Source organism: Aaosphaeria arxii, assembly GCF_010015735.1.
Source record: "Aaosphaeria arxii CBS 175.79 unplaced genomic scaffold BU24scaffold_9, whole genome shotgun sequence".
Classification (NCBI taxonomy): domain Eukaryota; kingdom Fungi; phylum Ascomycota; class Dothideomycetes; order Pleosporales; genus Aaosphaeria; species Aaosphaeria arxii.
In genome coordinates this window covers 331436-346317 of record NW_022983482.1, presented here as the reverse complement: position 1 = coordinate 346317, position 14882 = coordinate 331436, and the positions used below count along the sequence as shown (strand labels likewise).

The following is a 14882-nucleotide window of genomic DNA, read 5'->3' as shown; positions in this document are numbered from 1 at the left end:
CAGCGGAGAGCGCATTCTGGGTTTGTTACAGACAGAGACAGGACAAGCCAGGACAAGACAAAGCTAGGGTGCGGTGTCTTAGGTAGACTCTTAGGCGGGCGGACAGGATGAGTAAGTGGCGGCGGAGTGGAGGTCGCATGCAAAAGAGGACAAAAAGAGACGAAGAAAAAGGAAGCAAAGAAGAAAATTTCAGTCGTGCTAGGCGAAGAAAGAGTGTGTTGAACAGTTCATACAGCCATATTGTACGAAGTAGAATGACTTGCTCTACCCTGACTGGCTGGCTCCGTGTTAGTGGTGAAGATTCTGAGGATTATTGATGAGGAGGAGGAAGGTTGCAGGCTGGCCATGTCCGTCCGACGACGCCACACAACGCGTGATGTGTATGTATGGTCCGTTATTTCGGGACCAGAATCCAGAATCCAGAATCCCACCAGGCGGAGTGGAGGTTATGGATATGCACGTTGGTTCTATTTCTTTCAGTCTGTTCTTTGATTCCCTTTCCCTTTCAGTTTGATTCCACCATCCATCGGATGCGGATACGACATGAAGAAGTTGGAGTCGTCAATTAGTGACAACAAGTACGAGCGGATATGTCACTGCAAGGATGAGGAGGTAACTAGTAGAGCGGAATTAGATTGATAGCAGATAGGCGGATGCAGTGCGGTGGAGGGGACAGAGGAGGGAGCGGAAGTGGCATTAGACCACTTTGAGCAGGTAATTAGATGAACGATGCTCAACCCATACTGAGTAGAACTGTTCTACTGTCATGACAGCAATTCCAGAGTGGATCTACTCGTACCTGTACTGATTCAGTGATGAGTACCTGGTATGAACTCATGTACCCAATACATCGTAGATACTCACCGGTACGAAGAGAAAAAAGAGGATGGACTTCGGGGTATGCCATGTGTGCTAGGCTACAATTGGTAAAGGGTAGAATGGAGATGTCAGGTCGAGTAGATTGTAATGAAGAGACATATAAAGTCTTAGTATGGAGTGATGGGAAAGTGATGGTAAGATTGAAGATCTATTAGTAGGATTATAGAATTGTTTATTTGGAGAAGAGGAGTGATTGACCAAGACTAGGGTACGGTGTATTACAATCCTGCGTGGTTGTCCAGAAGGGGGCATCATCCTTGAAGTCCGGGAGGGAGAGAGTGAGAGACTTAGAGAGAGAGTAAAGAAAAGAAGAGGGTTGAATGTTTGGTGGCATGATGGATTAATAAGAATTTCGAGCCAATCAGTAGCCGTTTATTATTCTTTTCTGCAAACCTTGACCCTTGATTCCGAGTCTGCGAATCCATCGAATCCACGAGGTCCATGACCGCCGTTCTCCTCCTCTCTTTCCTCCGTTGTTGCCGCCCAGCCCAGTAAGAAGGTGGCCAGTCATGCCAGTCCATTCGGTGAAAGCCAGCAACAAGCCGGTAACAAGCCAGTGAGAGCCAGTAAGAGCCCTACCCTAAACCCAAGCCAGCGTGCCAGCCCAGCCCAGAACCAGGACCCTTAACTCTCGGCCTGCTTCCACCGTCTGCTGGTGCTGCTAAAGTTATCTCCTCCTACTAATTACTGCCTTTGCTTCTGCTTTGGTGGCTCTTCTGCTGGGTTTTGCTTTGCTTTGCCTGCCTGTTCTGTGCTTTCCTGTGTGCCGCGCCTTCCCTTTCCTCCCTCCCTCCCTTCCTTCCCTCTCAACCTCCCTAATTACACAACTCCACTCTAATTCACCTGCACCCATCCCATCTCCCATCTCATTTCCCATACAATCACCACAACCACCACCACGCCTCCACTTTCACCTCTTCCTCCTCCTCCACCATAACAGCCTCATATATCAATCAACAATCAACAACACAACATTACATACAAACCGAACATACATACACAATCCATCTCATCATCCGAATATAACACATCCAACGGAGACAGCCCTGCACCGCTGCAGTGAGCTTTTCTTCGCCTCGCTGTTTCGCACCACTCCACCCAGTGTCTCGCCACACCCACCACTACACCACACGAGCCTCTCTTACTTCTTTGCCTGCCTGTCTAGTCACCTTAGGTAGACCTACCACAGTGGCCAGTGGCCAGCCTGCGAGTACCTGCTCTGCTCACTCACTCACCTTCTCCGCTTCTTCTGTGTGTCCTTTGCCTTGGCTTTGGAACAACCCCTAACGCATAGCAAACATCTTCATCTCCCCCCTCCATCCCTCCCTCCCTCTCCCTCCCCATCCAGCCATTTCTCTCTCAACCACGCCCACTCCTCATAACTACTCAACCCCCCCTTTGGCCGTATCAGAAGTACTCTCCCTTCCATCTCGATCGAGTCCGGCTATTATCCGATCCCTTCAAACCCCCAGTCACCGCTCTCGCCCTCTCGTCTCCTCCTCCCATCCATCCTCCTCTCCTCCTCCACCTTCCTCCACCACCACCTCAGTCATCATCATCAACCTCGTCCTCCTCATCCGCAGCAGTCACGCTTCATTGAATCCTTCCAACGGTACTCGTCCCAAATCGGCCTCGCTGAGACTCTTGCGGCCCACGGACCCGGAGCCTAAGCACGAGCACACGGACCCGGACCACAGGCTCGAGCACCAGTCGCATCACCCAAAGAACAGCACTGCGCCCGTCTTCCTGGACGTTGCGAGCTGCTTCTTTTCATCCGTCTGACTGCTCGATCCATCTAATCGGTGGCCAAGTCGATCTCAACTCTGCTCAGCTCTTCTCACCACATGCAACGCTAGATCTGCAGTCACCCTCTCTCCTTCACTCACACTTCGAATCGTAACACGACCCGACCTCCACGACAAAACTACCCGACGACGACCCATTATGCGTGAGGTCAACTTCAGCATCCCAAATGCCAACAAGGCCTCCGTCGGCATCACCACCGCCCTCTATGACCGCCGAGCTCTCGACTGCACATCTACCCTCCCGCTTATTAATTCTCTCAACCACCTCGCATACCTCACAACCTCCTCTGCCAGGATACGTGACATCCTCACCGTCGATGGCGGCATCGAACGACTGATATGCATCCTCAAAGAGGGGAGGAGCAAGGACATGATGGACATGTGGAAGTGGAACCTTGCCTTCCAATGTCTCTTCAACATCGGCGTACGGGGCTCTGAGAGTGTCAGGACGCGAGTCGTAGAGGCCGACATGGTGCCCGTCATTGCAACCATTCTCGATAATTACATCAAGGTCGTCGATAAGTGCAGGGAGAAGGCAGAGAACGAGCTGCGAAGAAGTACCCGGCTTGGCGCTTCTAGCCGCCATCACTCGTCACGATCTGGCGAGATCGCTTCCAGTTCAGGCCATAGAACGGAACGATCGCGAAGGATGGTCCCTCCCCCTATCGAGATCCCGCAGACCTTCACCCCGACGTTCGGCCAGACGCCTTTGGAGTCACAGGCGGGTGACACCACCCCGACGCCTGCCTTCTCTCTCAGCTCCCCCCCGGAGCGAACAACCTTCGCCCGTGGCCGACCCTCTCATCACCATCATCACCGTAGCCACGAGAACCGCACGCAACTGTTTGGAACAACGAGCAACAGCAACAACAACACCCCCAGGACCGTAGGACCGCCCCTTGCCTCCGCTTTGCCCACCATAGAGACCACGCCCACCGACACATTTCCACTTCGACCCGTTCGAGATGCCGACCGTCTCCCTTCGATGCTTCCTTCCTTGCAGGGAGAGATTACATCTCAGCCGCAATCTCCAACGACACCAGGTGGCCCACACGTACGCCAGAACAGCCCGAGGGCAAGTGCCGGCCGCGGCCGACGCCGTCCCTCCATCCGTCACCAGCAGTCTCTTTCGGGAGAGTCCGACATCGACGCTCAACCTGAACCAGACATTTCTGCCGAGGTGCCCGCAGTTGCAGGTACGGTCGTGAACGAACCGATCGTGGGCATCCAAAACGACATCAACATGGCTGACATGGTCGAGAACACGGAGATGTTGGACCCTGGAGCAACTCCCGTTGCACTGGCTGCACCGCCATCAGAGGGGACTGACGAGAACCACGAGACTTTTAACATCACACACCGCCCAGCTCTTGACGGAAGCTTGATCAACCCTGCCGCCACCCAGACCAATGCCCCCATCGGTGGTTTCTCTCCCGTGCAACCCGCCATCAACGTTGTGAACGCTAACCCTCCGCCGCCGTGGCATCCTCGCTATGCCCAGGACCGTAATGCTACGGCTGGTGTTCTCGCTGCCATGCCCCGCGATGAAGACGTTCTCATGTCCCTACAACTGCTCGCATACGTTTCCAAATATTGTAACCTCAGGGCCTATTTCCAGCAATCTCACCTCGTCCCCAAGCTCAAGATTGGTTCTGATCTCCAACTGCTCGATGGCGAAACGCCTAGCCCGGCCCCGATGGCAGAAGAGGAGGAGCTGGAAGAATACGAACTTCCCGACGACTTCAACATCTTCCCCTTGGTCGAGAAATTCACTGTCCGACATCACACATCGGACATGCAGTACTGGGCTAGTGTCGTCATGCGCAACCTCTGCCGCAAAGACGATGCCCGCGGTGGCATTCGACAGTGCGCCTACTACCAGTGCGGAAAATGGGAAGAGTACACACGCCAATTTGCCAAGTGTCGCCGCTGCCGACGCACCAAGTACTGCAGCAAGGAGTGCCAAAAGAGTGCATGGGTCTACCACCGACACTGGTGCGTGGCCGCCGTTAATTGAGGTGGAGGCTCTCATCATGTCTTAATTTCTTACACATCATCATCATCATCATTGGGAGCACTTTTTATTTATGCCGCATAATTGCATGGCGCTCGGCTTTTTCATATTTCGAATTCCATACTTAATGAAGCAACACGAATCGGATACCACAAATCGAACACTCAGACTGAAAGTCTTATACCAGACGGACAAATCTATGCAGGAGTTGGAGAGACATGGGAGATGCTCTTGGCAGCAATAGTAGGAAGGGCGAAGATTGACTGTCGGGAACAAAGTCTTCACTTATACCACATTATTAGGGATGAGCATATTGCTATCGGGTTCTTTGGATTTTCATGGATCATAAAGGCGGAGAGGAAAAGGGGTTGATTGCAAGGATGATATCCAGTGGGCGGAGGCGGGTATTTTTGATAGCCTTTCTTGAAGATTTGGCTAACATTGCACCCTCATTTTATCTGGTTTATTTTGGTTCATTTTGCTTTCAGCGTGCTGCATTGCAATACTCTTGGAGTTTCATATCTGGATTACCATCTATTTCGATCCTTTTTCTTTGGAAACAAAAGGAAAAGGATGTAGGCTCGACATCTACAAAAGTCTCCTGGAAAGACTGCATATCATCACCAATATTCATTTAATTTCATCCCGAGTATCACGATTGCTTAAAAAAGGACTCGACAAGGATAATCTTATCCATACGTTACTCATAAAATCCCTTGATTCGGTAGGGAGACATCCAAAGGGAGAGTGTGGAGGATTGGTGCCGATGTTCGTGTACGATAAATGGATTGAATGCATACATTAGTTGCCCACCTACATAATAATACCTACTACCTATTCTATACACATATATAAGATATACCTACCTTAGTCATAAGACGTTTCGTCGTTATAGAGGAGCCTGTATATATCATACAACGTCGTTGCATTCACCGCGACACCGCACGGAGTAACCATTGCCAAGCTTGGTATTCCACTATGTGATACGGAGTATCAATGTTTCTAACGTCAGACTTTTTGTTCGAGAGGGCGTGCCCGATGAATGGAGTTGGATATACGGAGTAAATTGAATGATGTTAGTTGAGGACGAGTGTTGGCAAGTTAGTCATTTAGTTCCGACCGTTTGAGCGGCGATATGGGTTGAATGCCAATGCTAGCTAACGGCTCGTCGATGAGTAGTAACAGCATCTACGATACGGCGCCGAATGATAGAAATGGACTCGTAATTAAGTTGGGTTAGTTTGCCGCGATCGAGCGTGGCTGTACCGTCCCAGACCCGTCGCCCAAGAGTCGACCAGAACCAAACTTAACCCACTCCAGCCAGGTACATGCGAGTAACTCTATACTAACAACCGTATTACCACCAACCAGCCCAGCCTGTCATTGCCATTGCCCGCGCCAAACCCAACGTTCACGACTCGTTCGCTCTCTTTCGTTCACCTACCTCCTCCTCCTCCTCCTCCTCCTCCTACTCCTCTCCTACGCGACGACCGACGTTCACTTTTTTTTCTCTCTTTCACCGCGCCGCTCGTGAGAGAGAGGGATATATCCCCCATTAATTCCTATCACTAAGGGTCGTCGGTCGATTAGCCATGACCCTACTCGCCACGTCCGCCTCGAGCGAAAGATAATAATACGATTACGACGCCTTTTTCCGCCCAGTCGCCTGCCCGCACGGCAACGTCACCGAACAGCCTTCCTCGAGATAAACGACGAAACCTTCGAATTGCGAGACGATTGAGGGAAAAACAATATACATTCACTTGTGCGCGCGCGCGTGCGCCCCGCGGAAATTTTAAAATATATAAAAAAAAGATTACACCGAGACATACATTCTCACTCACTTTCGTAATTGCAAAACGCCGATGCGGTCGCTCGCTCGCTATAACTATTCCACATAAATACCACAAACACCCCAATCGCACCCAGCGACCCCCGCGCCGGAATCCAAACAAGAGGTAACCGAAACTCAAACCCAAGGAAAAGCAAAGGAAGAGAAACAATGTCTGGGGAACCCGGAGACCACTCCGGCAGCGGAGGCGGCGCCCCACGCGTGCGCTTCTCCACCGACATCGAGCGGCATGGGACGACTGCTCCTCACGACCACCCGGAGGCCGGTAATGGGGACGCGAGCGGCACCGCGAGACGGCGTCCTGGGACGCCGGATTTGAGCGTGGATACCACCACCACTGCTGAGAGACAAACAGCATCCGCAGCGGCGGTGGCGGGGAGGAACAGCAGTCTCTCGCCTACGTCGCCGCGCAGCACGGGAAGCGGGAGGTTCAGTCCGATTTCGCCGTCGAGTCGGTCGCGCGGGTACTCGCTGCGGAGTTCGCTGTTCAAGAGGAATATCAATGAGCAGCATTCGCCTGTGAGGGGGGAGATTGAATTGGAAGAGCAACACGGGGGATCGTCGCGGAGACATGCAGCGGATCCCTTTATGGACGATGCGGATAAGTCACAGCCGACGAAATTGGAGGACTCAACGGTCACGGTGTCGCCCGTGGATAGGCAGATCAGCCCGCCAACAACGACGACGAAGCTTGGGAAGGGAGCCATCGCGCTGCCGAACTACGACAACTGGCTGCAAGAGAAGGTCAAGAAGCCGACGGTGGTGCAGAAGGCCAAGGCGTTCGGGGTCAAGGTCAGGAAGTTCATCTACCGCATCCAGGACATTCCTCCGAGCAAGGACGGGAGACACATCGACTTGGATCCGAACAGGCGCGACCCCAGGATCGACGAGCGGACGAACAAGCCGTACATCAGCAATTGGATCCGGTCGACGAGGTACTCTGCGTGGAACTTCTTGCCCAGGCAGCTCGTGGCGCAGTTCTCGAAGTTGGCGAATTTCTATTTCCTTTGCGTTTCGATCCTACAGATGATACCCGGTCTTAGTACCACCGGAACGTACACCACCATTGTGCCGCTTCTGTTCTTCGTGAGCTTGTCCATCGCTAAAGAGGGTTATGACGATTTGAGGAGGTACCGCCTCGACAAGGCTGAGAATAATAGGGAGGCTCAAGTCTTGAAGCCATCCCGCCCGGCGGCGACACGTAGTTCCAGCGATGGGGGGACTCTGTCGTCTACGTCTACCAGGGATCTGGAGTGGGAGTTTGTCAAATGGCAGGACCTCCAGGTCGGCGACCTCGTGAAGTTGGAGCGAGACGATGCCGCACCGGCGGACCTGGCTCTCCTGCACACGAGCGGCGAGAACGGCGTGGCGTACGTGGAGACCATGGCCCTAGACGGAGAGACCAACCTGAAGAGCAAGCAAACGACCGCGTCCGTCGTCAAGGCCATCCAGAGCCAAGAAGACGTGATGCACTGTGCCGCTGAATTCGTCGTGGAGGACCCTAGTCAGGACCTGTACAACTTCGAGGGCAAGGTCACGCTCGACGACAAATCCGCGCCCCTGACCATCAACGAGATCATCTACCGCGGCAGCATCCTCAGGAACACTCCCGATGCTCTGGGCATGATCATCTACTCCGGCGAGGAGTGTCGTATCCGGATGAACGCCAACAAGAACCCTCGTATCAAAGCCCCTGCCCTGCAATACGCCGTCAACAGGATCGTCATCCTCATCGTGTTCTTCGTGCTCGCGCTCGCCATCTTCAACACCGTCGCGTATCAGATCTGGTCGAACCGCACGGAGGACAAGCTGTGGTACCTATCCGGCGTGTCGGTCTCCTTCTTCCCGAACCTGACGTCCTTCATCATCATGTTCAACACCATGATCCCGCTGTCCCTCTACGTGAGTCTGGAGATCGTCAAGCTGGCGCAGATGTGGTTCCTGCACGGCGACATCGACATGTACGACCCGGTGTCCGACACGCCCTGCGAGCCGCGGACGTCCACCATCAACGAGGAGCTCGGCCAGATCAGCTACATCTTCTCCGACAAGACGGGCACCCTCACCGACAACTCGATGAAGTTCCGCAAGATGAGCATCGCGGGCATGTCCTGGCTCCACAACGTCGACCTGCAGGACACGCAGAAGAAAAAGATGCTGCACAAGAAACGCAAGAAGGGCAAACAGCCCGTCAGGAAGAGCGTCCGCTCCGCAAAAGACGTCCAGTCCCCTATCGAACCCGCCACCCCCGCAGTCGAGATCCCCGACCCCCTCGACCACGACCTCGAGTCCGAAGCCGCGGGCTCGAAATGGCAGTCCTCCGCGCGGCCCGGGAAGTCGCAGCGCGAACTGTTGACCACCGACATGATCAAGTACATCCAGCGCAAGCCCTTCACGCCCTTCTCGAAGAAAGCCCGCATGTTCCTCCTCTCGCTGGCGCTGTGCCACACGTGCCTGCCGGAGGCGCAGGAGGGCGGCGGCGGCAAGATCGAATTCATGGCGTCGTCGCCGGACGAGCTGGCGCTGGTGCAGGCCGCGCAGGACATGGGATTCCTGGTCATCAACCGCGACGTGCACACCATCACGCTCAAGATCGTGCCGCAGGGGGCAGCGGGAGCGGACGCCGAACCCACGATGGAAACGTACGAGATCCTCGACGTCATCGAGTTCTCGTCGAAGAGGAAGCGCATGTCTATCATCGTGCGGTTTCCCGACGGCCGCATCTGCATCTTCTGCAAGGGCGCGGATTCCATCGTCATGCAGCGTCTCAAGATGGCGACGTTGGCGAACAAGAAGATGGTGGAGATCGAGGCCCGCGCGAATAGGAGGAAGAGCGTGGAGGCTCAGCATGCCATCGCGCGCCGCAGCGAGCAGACGGAGCGGAAGAGCAGCATCGGGGGGAACAGGCGGAGCATGACGCTGGGTCAGGCGGCGCGCGCCTCCCTGAGCATCGGTAGGCCGTCTCTGGGCCGGCCTAATAGTTCGGTCGGCAGGCCCAGCATCGGGGGCAGGTCGCTTCAGCAGGTGGATCAGTGGCTCCGCGAGCGGGAGAACGACTTTGAGATCCAGTCTATCGGGGAGACTGCGCAGCTGCAGACACCTCGTCAGTCAGGGCTCGGAAGGATGTCGATGGCGTTCTCCGAAGCTAGGAGCTCGTTCCAGGTTGAGGAGATGGAGGAGATGGTCGATGAGCACGTTGCGGCTGACGAGGCTGCCGTCATCGAGCGGTGCTTCCAGCACATTAACGAGTTCGCTACGGAGGGTCTGCGGACGCTTCTATATGGCTACCGAATCCTCGACGACGACGAGTATGCGACCTGGAAGAAGGGCTACCTCGAGGCGACGACCAGTCTCGTCGACCGGGCACGCAGGATCGAAGAAGCCGGGGACGAGATCGAGCAACACCTCGAACTATCCGGCGCGACGGCCATCGAAGACAAGCTCCAGCAGGGCGTCCCAGAAGCCATCGACAAGCTTCGCAGGGCCAAGATCAAGATGTGGATGCTGACGGGCGACAAGCGCGAGACGGCCATCAACATCGGACACTCGTGCCGCCTCATCAAAGACTACTCCACCGTCACGGTGCTCGACCACGAGACGGGCGAGGTCGAACAGAGCATCGCGGGCGCAATCCTCGACATCAACAACGGCGGCGTCGCGCACTCCGTCATCGTCATCGACGGCCAGACACTCAGCCAGATCAGCGAGGTCGAGCCCCTGAAGCTCCTCTTCTTCGAGCTGGCCATCCTCGCCGACTCCGTCATCTGCTGCCGCGCATCACCCTCCCAGAAAGCCAGCCTCGTCAAGAACATCCGCAAGCGCGTCAAGAAGAGCATCACGCTCGCGATCGGCGACGGCGCCAACGACATCGCCATGATCCAAGAAGCGCACGTCGGGATCGGCATCACTGGCAAAGAGGGCCTCCAAGCCGCGCGAACCAGCGACTACTCGATCGCGCAGTTCCGCTTCCTCACCAAGCTCCTCCTCGTCCACGGCCGCTGGAACTACATCCGCACGTGCAAGTACACGGTCGGCACGTTCTGGAAGGAAATGGTGTTCTACCTCACGCAAGCGCTGTATCAACGCTCCGCGGGCTACACGGGCACCTCGCTGTACGAGTCGTGGTCGCTGTCCATGTTCAACACGCTCTTCACGTCGCTGCCCGTCATCTTCATGGGCGTCTTCGAGAAGGACCTCTCCGCAGCTACGCTACTCGCCGTGCCAGAGCTCTACACTAAGGGCCAGCGCAACGGCGGATTCAACTTCAAGGTCTACCTGGGCTGGATGTTCATGGCGAGCGGCGAGGCAATGCTCATCTACTTCTGCATGCTCGCTCTTTACGGCGAAGCCCCCTTCACAGAAGACAACAGCATCTTCGCCCTCGGCGTGCTAACCTACACCGCCGCCGTGACCCTCATCGCATTGAAGATGCAGTACGTACCCCCCTTCCCCCATCCCATCCCCCTCCCCATAAAACCCCTTTCCACCCAAGCCCCCAACTAACCCACCTCAGATTCATAGAAACACACTCCAAAACCCTCACCAACGCCATCGCGCTCATCCTCTCCGTCGGCGGCTGGCACCTCTGGAACATCATCCTGTCGCAAACCTACAACCCCTCCAACAAAATCTACTACGTGCGCACGACCTTCGTCGAAACCTTCGGCCGCAGCCTCAAGTGGTGGCTCACGCTCATCCTCATCCTCGCGGGCGCCTGCATCTTCGAGTTCGGCGCCACGGCCCTGCGCGCGGCGTATTTTACGGCGGATGAGGACGTGTTTCAGGCGCTTGAGAAGGATCCTGGGGTTAAGAGGAGGTTCGAGGAGGCGGCGAGTGGGGAGTTGCAGGCGGGGTGGGAGAGGGGGGAGAAGAGCGAGGAGGAGAGGGTGAGGGGGGTGGTGGAGAGGTTGGAACGCGAGGCGCAGGAGAGGAGGGAGGGGGAGGTGAAGGAGTTGTTGAGGGGGAGGGTCGAGGAGGTTGCGTCGCCGTCCGTGGTTCCCTCCGCGGGGGCGGCGGCGGCGAAGAGTGAGGAGCAGGATCCGGATCGTGTGTGGGAGAGCGGGTTTGGGAGGGTTAAGACGGAGGAGTTGAGGAAGGGGGAGGGCGTGTGATGGATATGAATATCCCTCCGACGATTCCCCCCAAAAAAGAAATACCCAAAGTTGTCGGAATCGAAAGAAAGGCAAGCAAGCGAAGCATTCACTGTTCGTTTCTCTGTATCTAAACAACAACCCACACCGCACCACCAACACCCACGGCTGGCTTTTTCTTGTAGCTACTTTACCTCTCTTCCCCTTTTCTGTTCTTCATGTAGTTAGTTGCGTAGCTTTTGTTTTTTGTTCTTTCGACGGCATAGGCATAGGCATAGGCATAGGACAAGTGGGGGGGCATGATACCAGATACCAGATACCAGAAATCGTAATTTCACTTTTCTTTCTTTTTTCATACGAGATATGTTTGCAAGGTTGGACTTTACGTGTGAGTGATGTACCTACCTTTGCCTATCCTAGGAAACGTCTAAACCTGGGTCGTTCAAATCCCACCGTGCCGCAAAATCTGAGAACTACTTTGACTTCAATAATCTATACTTCTACGTATGCGCTGTTGTGTTACTGAACTGTGCAAGAGTTGTGTTCTATAACTTTTCTTGTGGATATATTGCACCGTTCAGTTTCATGTGTGATTGCTACCCTACCCTGCTCGGTACTTCTCTCGAGAATACCCTCCATACATAGCTAGTCCCATACAATCTGTGGCAACATACGTTCCTATCTGTAATAGGCTGTGGCTGAATGTATCAATCAAGACTTAGGTCAGGTTGTATGTCAGCATCCGCATATAACATGAGGGACCTCGCCACACTCAAGTAACGTTACTGTGGGTTTAGCAACTATGTGAGACGTCGTCAAAAAGGGTCGACAAGTGTACGTTTGCTTTAGTCGAGATATGTCTACTCTGGGGTGACGAATTGGGAAATTCCGATATTGGGTTTAAGTCCCGCAGCTTGGTGAATGCGCCAATTGGCTGGTCTCCCCCCTAGCGTAATCTCCCCGCCCTACTGTGAGCTGGCACAGCTTCAGCCTAACGTATTCGCTTTAATCATATAATAACAGCTGCTGTCTTTCAGCCTTCCTTTCAGAATTCACTTTCTCCTCCCATCGCAGGATGTGATTATCTAAAATCCGTCAAAACAACATTTTCATTATATAACGTTCAGAAAGATGGCGTCAAGTGCTAGCAGTTCTGGACAAGGCGATATGAGCTGCGCCCCTATTGTTAAAGCGCACACTGAGGAATGCCTTAGAGAGATGAAGAACATGTAACTATTTCTCCCCTATTGCAGCATCGTCTAATTGACATAACACTACCAACTGGTCTCCCAAAGAACTCGCAAAGGTCTTCATCTTGATTGGCAGAACCGGCGTGGGTAAATCTGCACTTCTCGAATACCTTACCAACAGCAATGGTCACTCCAAAGACAGCCCTAATCCAGGTAAGAAAGAAGCCCGCAAGTAGGTTCAGTTATCAGCTTTGCACGTCTAACAAAATCCACTGAAAGTAACACTGGACTTCCAACTCGAACCCGTCGACCTTGGCAAACGATACTACATTATGGACACGCCCGGCTTCGACACAGATTCAGAGCAAGACGTATTCCGCAAGATCATTGCCGGAATCAATGCCGTACGCCCCTATGCCAGGATTATTGGCGTCCTGCTAGTCACTCGCATCAATGATAGCCGCGCCGAGAAAGTCGACAACAAGCTCGTTGCATTTGTCAACAAACTCTGTGGTCCAGCATACGCCGGCCAGATCACCGCAGTCACGAACTTTTGGAACGTGTCTGAGTCGGTAGAGAAAACAAGATTCGAGGAAAGACTGCAGCAATGCTTACAGCGTTGGCGAGTGGTTCTTGGTGATGAGCTGAAGCAGTATCAGCATGGACGCCGGTATAATTCATTTGGTGATGATACAGGAGAGTGTCTTAAATGGCATGGGGACCGCGACGATATCAAAATGTACGCCAAAGCGATGCTCGATCGTCACTACGGCAATACTAATCTGACGGATCCGGTTATTGTCCAGGAGTTGTCGAATGGCAACCCGCTTTGGAAAACTGCCGCGGGGGAGTTTCTGGGAATCGCCCCTCCACCCGAGTCTTCTTCACGAGCTTCTGCACCCCCTCCAGTTCAAGCCGAAGCAACAGTACCGCCAGTGGACACCTCCGAACCTGAAGAGATCGAAATCCCCATGCCATCAGCCTCGACGCACCAGGCGAACTCGAATCAACCCCAGCCCCCGACGCCCACAGAACCATCCGCACTTGCAAAGTTTTTGGCATGGACGGTAGATGAAGTCGGTATTCCCATACTTAATCATCTGCTCAATAACGTTACCTTTAGTGTAACGAGCGGAGGAGGAACAGGTCAAAGCTTCCCCAGCCACCTTGGTTAGTGCATAACTTTACACTATCGGCTTCAAGCGTTGCCGTTTCTATGTGGTTTTTCGCAGATCCTAACATCAGTGTAGACCCTCTCTCTTCACGAGACCATTTCGTATGGCGTGGCCTGCCCGCAGACCTTGAGTCTCGAACGGAATGGGCCCAAAGGCGCGGAATTACTTCAGAGCCAGGGTCACAGGCATTTGGCGACGCTGTTCGCAATGCGGTCGAGCGCGAAAGGCCAATGTGAACAGGTTACATGTGTCACTCGGTGACACGAACAGAGAGTTACGTGCTTTTCATACAGTGCGCTTGTTACGGCCGGCTTTGATATCTACATGTTTTCTCATACTATCTTCTTTTTTTAGTATAAAGTGGTAATAGCGGGGGCGCGACGACGACGACAATTGCAGGTCATCTAACATTACCTGTGTATTGTAAAGTTATGTTCTTGTCTAGGATATGTTGACCATTATCGATATGTCCATCTATCATCACTGCATCTGTGCTACAGGGGCTCTCCACGTTTCCAATATTCGAGCAATAAGCGCTTCACTTGTTCGTGCTGCAGGGATGGATGTTACGCATATTGTGAATTATCGAGGGGGAGGAGATGGCTTTGGCTCGCACGGCTCGTTATGTCCAGGACACCAATATCAACCCTTCACCCATCACCCATCACTCATAATAATCCCCTTTACATTTCTCATTCTGAATTGAATTTTTTTCATTCCTATCATTCACCGTCTCCTCTCCTCTCTGACTCCCCAACTATTCAACCCCCCTCCTCAGAAGCCGCGTTCCTCACGCGCCCCTGCAACCATAAAACCCTATCTATCAAATCCCCTGAAGAAAAAGGGTGGCCAAACCACTCAGAGGGGCTAATATCCG

At 53.7% G+C, this 14882-nt stretch overlaps 3 protein-coding genes across 3 annotated transcripts; all 3 read left to right on the top strand.

The window, feature by feature from the left end:
* Positions 1-828: 828 nt before the first annotated feature.
* On the top strand, positions 829-4701 carry BU24DRAFT_435824 (uncharacterized protein; the record flags this gene model as incomplete). The annotated part of the gene is made up of 3 exons (XM_033530122.1): positions 829-898; positions 2228-2491; positions 2711-4701. The coding sequence occupies 3 exons, from the start codon at positions 829-831 to the stop codon at positions 4699-4701; spliced, it is 2325 nt and encodes a 774-aa protein (XP_033379668.1).
* A 2437-nt stretch (positions 4702-7138) lies between these two features.
* BU24DRAFT_354422 (phospholipid-translocating P-type ATPase) lies at positions 7139-11661 on the top strand (the record flags this gene model as incomplete). Its single annotated transcript, XM_033523815.1, has 2 exons — positions 7139-10983; positions 11064-11661. The coding sequence occupies 2 exons, from the start codon at positions 7139-7141 to the stop codon at positions 11659-11661; spliced, it is 4443 nt and encodes a 1480-aa protein (XP_033379667.1).
* Positions 11662-12975: 1314 nt separating this feature from the next.
* BU24DRAFT_278675 (uncharacterized protein) lies at positions 12976-14347 on the top strand. Its single transcript, XM_033522681.1, has 3 exons — positions 12976-13043; positions 13110-14000; positions 14081-14347. The coding sequence occupies exons 2-3, from the start codon at positions 13163-13165 to the stop codon at positions 14239-14241; spliced, it is 999 nt and encodes a 332-aa protein (XP_033379666.1). The 5' UTR covers positions 12976-13043; positions 13110-13162; the 3' UTR covers positions 14242-14347.
* Positions 14348-14882: the final 535 nt, after the last annotated feature.

Coding starts and splice junctions, on each gene's coding strand:
- BU24DRAFT_278675 (XM_033522681.1), top strand. CDS start 13,163: ATGGACACGCCCGGCTTCGACACAGATTCAGAGCAAGACGTATTCCGC. Junction 14,001..14,080: donor AAGCTTCCCCAGCCACCTTG/GTTAGTGCATAA, acceptor ACATCAGTGTAG/ACCCTCTCTCTTCACGAGAC.